The 10490-nt window shown below is 36.0% G+C and overlaps 1 protein-coding gene across 1 annotated transcript in view; it reads left to right on the top strand.

The window, feature by feature from the left end:
• Nucleotides 1-2915: 2915 nt before the first annotated feature.
• Nucleotides 2916-10490, top strand: part of LOC137390621 (uncharacterized) — a 44285-nt gene continuing 36710 nt past the window's right edge. The window contains exons 1-4 of the mRNA XM_068076947.1: nucleotides 2916-3362; nucleotides 5001-5086; nucleotides 5721-5795; nucleotides 8266-8374. Of these exons, the coding sequence (XP_067933048.1) occupies nucleotides 2916-3362; nucleotides 5001-5086; nucleotides 5721-5795; nucleotides 8266-8374 (717 nt within the window). The remainder of the gene's footprint in view (nucleotides 3363-5000; nucleotides 5087-5720; nucleotides 5796-8265; nucleotides 8375-10490) is intronic.

The raw sequence follows: 10490 nt of genomic DNA, 5'->3' as shown, positions 1-10490 counted from the left end.
TATATGACAATAGTCACTGTCACTACATGTATATTACTATAGTCACTGTCACTAAATGTATATTACTCTTTGTTAATGATTTGTCATTCTTCAGGAATTTGTCTTTGTCAATCTGTAGAACTTTGAATCAAAGTTCTACAGATTGACAGTATGAATATGGGGTACTTGCAGCATGGTAAGGGCGGTTTTGGAGATGAGTTACGTTTGTGATATTAACTCGTAACAAAGGTGAATAGCTCTTCTTCTCCTCCACGTTACCACGAAGTAGGTAAACCTGTGCCTTTCAAAATACCATTGAAAGTCATGGCAGATGCTTTTGTGCGTAGTTAATGTTGGCGCTCATGTCATCTAATAAATACATGTACTTTTGAAAAATGCCCAAATATTTCTTTTGGATTTATCTGCACTTCTGCTTCTGATCAGTTGAGTAACTATTAATTAATGATGTTTCAGCTAACTGCAATTTTATGGTTGTAGTATTTCTAATTCCCATCACTGCCTATTCAACAATGGTAATGGAATATGGAAAGAAAAATGGTTCAAACAACTTGGATTTTTATACAAACTGCTGTAAGTTCCAAATTTTTTACAATTGTATGTTCAACTAAGAAAATTGAATTATAAAAAAAAGAATTAAAATTACACTTCTTTAAAAACCCAATTGACTGTCTACTAGGTAAGAAACAGTTTATTATTTTATCTATTCTTATTCCTACTTCTATTAATATTGTTATTGTTGCCACCCTACCTAGTGATGCAGTTTTCAGTTTTATAACAGTCCTTCTGTTTTGAAATTACAACAGCTACTACCATTCTTGTTGTCATTAACATGTACGCATTTGTGTGAAAATGTTATATAAAATGCACGCAGTGTGCGTAGAGGCTTTTTTCCTAAGTAAGCAACTTTCAAAAAACCGTTCTTAAGATCAAAATTGTTATTCAAATGATCTGAATGCTTTCAACAGCCCAAGGAGTTGATAGAAAATGATGTTGTGGTGATTGACCATTCAGGAACTCTGTGTCTATATATAAACTTTCTTTAGCATTGGTCAGGTAGTCATCTGTCTGTGTGTCCCGTGTTGCTATTATATCCAATCAAAAGAGTGATCCCTGTGGACTTCAACCACTAATTACTTTGTCTGGTTTTGGTAAAACTTTCTATTGACTGCACTCTAGTGACCAGTTGACCGGTGAAAAGGTAACTCCACATAAAAGTGCCACTTCGTAGACACTTCTATAAGGTACTTTCCAGTTAACGTAATGAATTGGAGGTAATCTTTTCACTATCGCTCTCAGCATGGCTTTGGAGGGGGGGGGGGGCACGGATGGTAGGAACTTACATTGCTGTCATTATAGTAAAAAATGACCTAGCTGATATGGTATGAGCAGCCCTATTCAAATAAAAGCTGACATAATAAAGCAATGTTTTTAACAATGTGTTTCATAAATACATTCTTACTAAAATGTTGTGTAATATGAAAACTATATTATTTAAAGGTAGGCCCCTAAGTTCATATCAACTTTCGTTATAATGAAAAGTCAATAAATAAGTTATGCAATTGTAAATAGTGAGTCATGGTAAACTATTATTATTAAAACAAAACTCTAATCTTCAAACAAATAAAATATATATTTTTACAAACTTATACATAACTTATTAGTACAGTTAGCTTATGGAGAGAAATATTTATAATATTACGGCTTCCGTCCAAAATTGAACCTGCTATTTTACTATAAAAACTTAAATAACAGTAGGCCTATTTAAATGAAGCTAGAATTTTGTGAATGAAATGCAAAACTTTAAGAGTGACATGTGCGTCAAAGTAGTATGGAACAATTTTGTCCTAATTGACAATTTTTGGATGTATCACATTCTTATAAGCAACCACCAGGATTAATTAAACTGCCTTTGGTAGTCCTGGCACTGACCACTGACTTTTCTGGCCTAAAATCTGAAGGAAGTTCTAGTGCAGTAGCTGCCAAATAATAGCTACTAATAATATTAGCTGCCATAATAATAGCTGCCCTAATAGGGCCTCCAACCCCATGACAGGTATAATCGCGATGAGACCAGTTGGTGTTTACACAAATTTCCTCTATGATGAACACTTGATAGACTGATATCCTGCTTTTAACTTCAGCTGATCTTGTCTAGATAGACTGTGATCTTGTCTAAAACTGTCAACTTCATTGATTTACTAAACAAAGTTGTGTGAGAAACAAGTGAACTTGCTGCTAATCATGCCGTTCAAAGCTATTTTAGATGATCACCAAATATTCTCTGTTTGCGTAAAATATACCTGTTCACTTGTTTAGACTTCAACAGGACCCCAACAATGCCATTATCTCACTCCAGCCTCCACTAATCAATGTTTAATCAACTAGATCCAATTAGGTAGTGTTATTGTTTTTTCTTTGAGCTTGCTTTACCGCCAGGCTTTTCCACACTTAATATGCGGCGTACAGGGCGCTCTTCATATCACAATAATTGATTTTATGAACAATGGCTATATAATAAGATGATTTCTTGAAAGCAGGATATCAGCCATTCACAGAGTCATACGCCTTCATGGGAAGAAGTAAACACTCCAGGTACAAATTCTATTCTTTGAACGTGCATGTTGTATACCATGATATGCGTCATATACACTGGTATTTCATTGGTATAACTAATTTTATATATAAAATAGCTAATGATCTGTAACGTGATACATTCAACATTTTTTGGCACATTTCATCAAATGTGTTATAGTCTATTTATGAGTGTGAGTGATCTGCATTAATCTTTGATGAAAGATGCCAAACAGGTACGCCCTACAAAAACATCTGAAGAATGAATTAACATCAGAATTGATTACAAGCTCATTATGTATATTATAGATTTCCTTTTCAGATAGTATGGGCTAGTTGCAAAAATGTTGAAACCAGAAAATGAGCAACTTGGAAAAGAGATGAAGACGAGCAAGTGGAAGAAAGTGACTCGAACTGTCAAGCAGATAAATGTCTTCACAAATGTAAAGCAGAAAAAACCATTACATATGGAAACAATAGAAAACAAATTCTGTTCGAATGAGACTAAACGACAATTGTCTCGTGGAAACTCGATGTCAGTGTTTTGTCAGGCAGCATTCTACACAAAACCAAGTCAGCAATCAAGTAGTATTGCTACTTTACCTGGCAGCATGAAACATTCGCTGCCTCCTCTCACCTTTAGCGCATCAAACACAACTTTGTTCGATGATAGTAGTAAGACAACTCCCCGACGGATTAAAAGAAAAAAATCAAACTTTCCAGGAAACAGTCTGCTGCATCAGGGCTCGAATACGGCCTTTTTTGGAGCCCCAAGTAGACTAACTGATGAGGTAAATGTTACTATTCTGCTAATCCCATTGTGACTAGCTGTGTAAAAACTTTCATAAAAAGTTTTTTTAAAAACATTTAGTCAGCTTCTAGCATCTGGACTTACGTATTTTGTATATCAATGATGGGGCTAGTCATAACGCTACATGTCATTAAGCGGTATTTGTGAGTAATTTAGCAAAGGGATTTATAGTCTATCATCTCAAACTAGTATATACAGGTTTTTGTGTTCACTGGTTAGTTACATGTTGGAGTTAAGGCTAAAAAGCTGTAGGTAAAAGCAGCAGCTTACTAAGAAAACTGGTTTCGTTGCTGCCAACCTCAAATCATGCGAGGATGAGTCAAATATAAAATCTAGAAGCTCGTATAGAGCTGGATGTGCTAGTAAGGAGTATTATTAATAGGAATAGACTCATTAGACTGTGTGCCTTACGGATGTGCTAGTAAGGAGTATTATTAATAGGAATAGATCTATTAGACTGTGTGCCTTACGGATGTGCTAGTAAGGAGTATTATTAATAGGAATAGATCTATTAGACTGTGTGCCTTACGGATGAACTTAGGCAAAAATTTAGTAGATTCTATCAAAATGTATTGGCATTTCTTTATGATTTGTAATGGCTGTTGGGGTTTGGGGTAATCTGACTGCCAGGATGTTTCAAGATTAAAATTGACAAAACTTGATTACAATTAAAATGCTCAAAAGAAAAATACACATGAAATGGCAGAACTGTTTGTTATCATTGCTATAGTTGATATTGCTATAGTTGATATCAGTTATTGCATACAAGTTGAACTGTTACCCGTCTTTATTCTGTCACTCTTTGCAACTATAGATGTCATAATTGCACTTGCACTGGAACTGGAGCAAGTTTTGCCTATTTTAATCTATAAACATCCTGACAGTCAGAATATCTCAAGCATTAAAAACAATTACAAATGATAAAAAGTAATAATACTTTCTAATAAAATCTACTGAAATGTTGTGCCAGTTCATCTTTAATAGCGGCAGTGAAGCCTCTTGTGAAAGTGTATTCTATATATATATATATATATATATATATATATATATATATATATATATATATATATATATAAAATTGTTTCCTCACCCCGGATACCCCGTATGGGTGGTAAATTCTGCTCTAACTCGGGTCTCCTACCAGAGACCTGGGAGTTTGAGCACTCGCCTCAACATCTTAGCTGTTAGATGTTACATAAGATAGCATTACATATGGCAGTTGCATAAGTTGTGGTAAGATATTATTCAATATACAAAAATGATATAGTAAGTGGCTAAATATAGATATGGGTATGTGACAACTACTGCTGCCGAAGATCACTAAAATAAAGCGTTAGTCTTAAAATGTAGGTGATGATGTCTGTGTGCTACAGCCACCACACAGGGCTGTACAACCTATAACTCAACAATTAACATAATTGTACTAAAACACTCATTGGTCAAAGCTCCTTTAAAGTCACTTAGCCATTTGACACTTTACTGAACAAAAGGATTATTATTAAACAAACATCTTTCAGAGAACACTAGAGAGCACCAATAAAAATGCTGCGTATTTATTAAGTCTTTGTGAATGCATTTCCTTAGATTGTTCTGATGATGAATTTTATTCTTCATTTAGGAAAGATTTCGACTTCGATGCAAGTTCAAAGGATTAGTCAGAGTGTTTCTGGCTTTTAAGAAAATTTGGATGTTTCACAAAGGAAGGTAGGCTTACTTGTAATGGAATACCTAGAGAGGTTTGTACAACCATAGCCAAGTACTCAAGAGTGAGCGAATGAAATCATAAAGCACTCATCAGGAACGGTTTAAAACAATTATGAGATCAAAAATATGGCGCATCCACAAGGCAGATTACACGTAATTATGTTGCTCTCTCCTTGTAAGCTCATAACAGGTTCACAAGGCAGGTGTGTGATTATATTACGCCTACAAGGCAGGTATGTGCATGATCATACCATGTGTATCTTTCCATGATGGGGTTAATTCGCAGTTTAGTATTATCCACAAAATGGAAACAGCAAAAAACCGCAAGTCAATAAAGTTTTGTAACTTGCAGATTCTCACTGAATGTTTCTTGCAGAAAGATAGAAACAGGAATGATGCGCAGGAAAATGTTGCACAAGCTAGCTCATTTTAAAAGTTTTCTACATCTCAGTTGTTCCTATTTTGATTTAAGCAGTTGTAAAGCCTGGTTTCCACATAGCGGCGCAATGATCGTACACGACGCAGTGACTTTGCGCAATGCATTGCGCTGGCTGCGATGCAGTGTTTCCATAGCGCATAGGTGCCATGCTTGCATTGGACAGAATGGGTAATTTCCGCTTACACTTTCGTTCAGGAGACCGATTTCTTCACGATATAAACAGCTTGGTGACACACAGATGGTAAAACAGCCCTTTGTTTGCATTGTGAGGTAGGTTGAAAAGGTCAAGCCGTGTATTGTGGGATACATCATCGCACGCACTCGTTGCAAGGATCCATTCGGTTGGATCCTTGTGATCATCGCACGTCGATCATCGCACGTTCGACGTGCGTTTGTAGTGCAATGAAGTTTTCACATCACAACCGGCCTACGTACCACATCGTGCACCTCGTCGCTCACCTTGCGCTATCATATGAAAACCAGGCTCAAGTGTGAGGCTATGACCTCGGTTGTAGAAGTCTTTACCTTTTTTAACAAAGCGCTCAAACTAATCAGCAACCTGCGAATATCCGATGAAACACTTCATCATCATCACCACATCATCAGCGCAACAGAAACATAATGTATGCCTACAAGGCAGGTATTTGTTATAACGTCCCACATATAATTAATACTTGGGAAATTTCAAAGTTTCTTCTGACCATTTTAACTGTACACACCATATAACTGTACACACCATATAACTGTACACACCATATAACTGTACACACCATATAACTGTACACACCATATAACTGTACACACCATATAACTGTACACACCATATAACTGTACACACCATATAACTGTACACACCATTTAACTGTACACACCATATAACTGTACACACCATATAACTGTACACCCCATATAACTGTACACACCATATAACTGTACACACCATATAACTGTACACACCATATAACTGTACACACCATATAACTGTACACACCATATAACTGTACACACCATATAACTGTACACACCATATAACTGTACACACCATATAACTGTACACACCATATAACTGTACACACCATTTAACTGTACACACCATATAACTGTACACACCATATAACTGTACACACCATATAACTGTACACACCATATAACTGTACACACCATATAACTGTACACACCATATAACTGTACACACCATATAACTGTACACACCATATAACTGTACACACCATATAACTGTACACACCATATAACTGTACACACCATATAACTGTACACACCATATAACTGTACACACCATATAACTGTACACACCATATAACTACATGCAAAGGAATCCTTGGGTACTAGTCATAAGTTGGTAAGCCGAAGTCTTGGAATTCAACTGTATGTTTTAATGGTTAAGCGTTTAGAATGTTTCTAACGCATCAGTTAGCTTTTAAAAACAAATGTTAACTTTCTTTGCTCTCTCTCTCCGCTATTCTTTTTTTGAATACAAGTATCGTACACTTGATGATTGAAGTGTCAGAGGCAATTAGATATAATGTGGTTGTAACATAATAAATACAAAAAGGGCTGAACAAAGAATGTGTCTCTTTCTATTTGTTTGTTTGTCTCACAGCAATAGTTGAGCTTTGAAGTTCCATTGTTATCACATACTGTTACTAGGATTATCCATAGCTTTGCCCTGTATATTGCTAGTTAATCAATTGCATAATGTGATTGACTTTGATGTGTCAAGGTTGGTTTGTTGAGTGACAAGAGAAACTGTGCAAGTTTTGAAAATGCTTATGATAGAGGATAGCCGGGTCATTTAAGTTATTGCAGAACTAGTGTATACAGGAGAACTAATTGAGCTAATACTATGAAATGACATCTATGATCTGGTCGTTGAGGTTCTAGAGCAGGGATGTCAAACTCAATTGTACAAGGAGACCAACTTCAAAACACAGTGTAGGTCAGAGGCCGAACGAAACAAACAATTATTGAACACACTAAAACTAAATGTTTTTGGAACATAAATATGAATAAAAACATACAGAACTATCATTCTGAAGCAGACCTAAACCTTAACTAAGTTATATTCAATATTTTTCTCTCCTTAAAAACATCTCCTGTCAAAATTATATCACATAGCATTGTCAGTAAACACATACTTAGCCTCCTATTGGTTATTAAAGGCTCTGTTTTTAGAATTAACTTTTATAACTTTGTAATATATTTTAATAGCTAGACCTAATTAATAAGAAAAGTACATGGCAAGGCAGCTGAAGTGTTGCATTGTGGGATCTGTAGGCTAAACTCTGAAAACCATATTGCTTCATATTGATGGGCTATGAATAATGATAATGTAAAATTATCTTGTGGGCCGGATATAATTACATGATAGGCTGGATTTGGCCCACGGGCCGTGAGTTTGACACATGTGTTTTAGAGCCTCAAGCAATATAGAAGTAAACAAGCTGTTGTGATGAAGGGATGGTAATGTTACTACCAGTGTTCAGCTTACGCTGCTTAGTCTAAAAAGAGAATATATTTGATCCCCTTCAATAGAAGATGAAAGATGTCAATAAGCCACAGCTAACCATGTGTGTGGTCTTTAGCCCAGCTAGTTATTGTCCAACATAAACATGATGATTGAATAGACGGCACCTTTGAAATGAGGAGGCGGGTTTGAATTATGGGATAGGTTAGAATGTGGCGCTGGACCACATGAATGTGGTATAACCATTCATTTTAGAGTTGATGAAATTCTACAGACGTTCAAAGGTCTTGACTCTTTGGTGCGTACAGCAGAAGATGATTCTGATCTTCTCTTCAATGTCTCTCACTACAAAGCCAAAAAGCAGGTATGAGTCATTGTTGGCAAGATTAATATCTATCCTTGGCAGCATCTCAAGAGTATACACCAACATTTGTAGGGATGCTTGTTTGTTTTCTTTTTTTAATTACGTTAATCAATCTTGTCTTACGGTTGAATCTGTATTTAAACATTCTGAAAAAGAAACAATGTTTGATATATGTAGCTATATCACTGAAGTTCATGGAAGTCACAAGAGTTATGTGCAAAATCGGAGAATTTGAGAAGTAATTACTTTTGGTACCTATAACATATCAAACTTTTTTATATTATGCAGAGATAATTAGCCAAATTTAAGAAAATGTATAAAATCGCCGGTTAACTAAAAAATTGTTTTTCTATACCTGAGTTGGTCATATCAGATAATAAAAATTTTAAAGAATACAGGTAGCAGTGGAAGTCCTACAATGTTTTTTTCCAGAAGTAAATTACACCACTTGATAGGAGCAGTTTTAGCTGGTTACATATTTGCACAGTAAAATGCAGAACTTTCTGTGACAGCAGTCTGGAGCCAGCTGTCACATACATTAAGTGATTGCGATTAATAGCTTTACCACACAAACAATACTTTGGCTTCATTGTAGCTTCATGGCCTCTTTTATTTCATCATCATTAATGTCTGTTTCATCCATAGACTTATAACATGGACACCTACCATAGACACCTATCATAGACACCTACCTTAGACACTCACTATGGACACCTATCATTGACACTTAGCATAGACACATACCATAGACATCTACCATAGAAACCTATCATAGACACCTACCTTAGAGACCTAGCATAGACATACCACAGACAACTACTATAGAAACCTAGCATAAACACCTACCATAGACACTTAGCATAGACATATACCATAGAAACTGAGCATAGACACCTAGCATAAACACCTAGCATAGACACATACTATAGACGCCTACCATAAACGCCCATCACAGACATCTACCATAGACACCTAATATAGACAGGTATTTGAGACACTACTATAGACATCTACTATAGACACTCTATCCTAACAATAAGATATTATAGCCTGTGTTCAGAGTGTACAATCGTGAAGCTCTGCCAAGGGATGTAACCAAAGAAAATGATTCAGTATCAAAATTGAACTAAAATAGTTCATCAGTTTTGCAAAAAAGCGAAAAGTTGTTTTTCAAGTTTTAGCTTGGTTCCTATAATGACATTTCTCATTTTAAAATTAGACTTGGTTGCTAAAATATGTGACAGCTGCTTTTCCAATGAAACATATTATCAGTGACAGCTGCTGTCTGAATAAAATATACTATCAGATCTTGTAACTATGGTTTTTCACTAGATGCACTCCAATAGATAGTTCGCCGAGTCACTTAGTTAAAAAATCTTACACGACCCCAATGACCCCATGACCCCAACAACCCTAAGCGCTGATAAATAATGTGGTTCACATAAAGCCATTTTCATTTTACTGCATGTTATCAGCTGTGATAACTTCACCTCTTTTATTCCTGCTATTTCCTTCAGCTATTAAAAATTCAGTCTGCACCGCTGCTAAAACTGTCTTAAAATATGAAGACCACCCATCCATCACTCTGTCCTCTCTCTTTCTACTCCTTTGAGCACTTTTCCATCCCTTCTACTGCCCCTCTTTTCTCTTTTGAGCACACCTCCGTTCCACTACTACTCCCCTATTTCCTTTTCGAGCACCCTTCTCTTTCTCAGCGTGTCACACAACAATGATAAACTCCAACTAACAGTTGTAGTGAAACCACTTTGTTTCTGGAAAAGCCTTGCTTGAAAAATATTTTAGGTGAACTATTAGGCCTACTATCAAAAAAGAAGCAGAGGTATTTCATAAATTACAGTTGACTGCTAAACAATATCACAAAATCCAGCTCATCTTTGTAAGTTTAAAGCATGTCCCACCCTGTTCTGCATTCTCAACTTCATCCATGGGCATTCTAAAAATAGAGTGCTAATGAGATGGATGGACTCTTGAACTCTTTCGAAATCATGTAGACTTAATAGGGATTCCTAACATGGAATTCCTTGCGCATCCATTTGTCTTCCCGCTAATTGAGACGGTCATCTGTCAGGGCATGGCTCATTTACTCATTTATTTG

This window comes from Watersipora subatra, chromosome 3, assembly GCF_963576615.1.
Source record: "Watersipora subatra chromosome 3, tzWatSuba1.1, whole genome shotgun sequence".
Taxonomy (NCBI): Eukaryota; Metazoa; Bryozoa; class Gymnolaemata; order Cheilostomatida; family Watersiporidae; genus Watersipora; species Watersipora subatra.
This window is presented reverse-complemented; position numbering and strand designations above follow the sequence as displayed.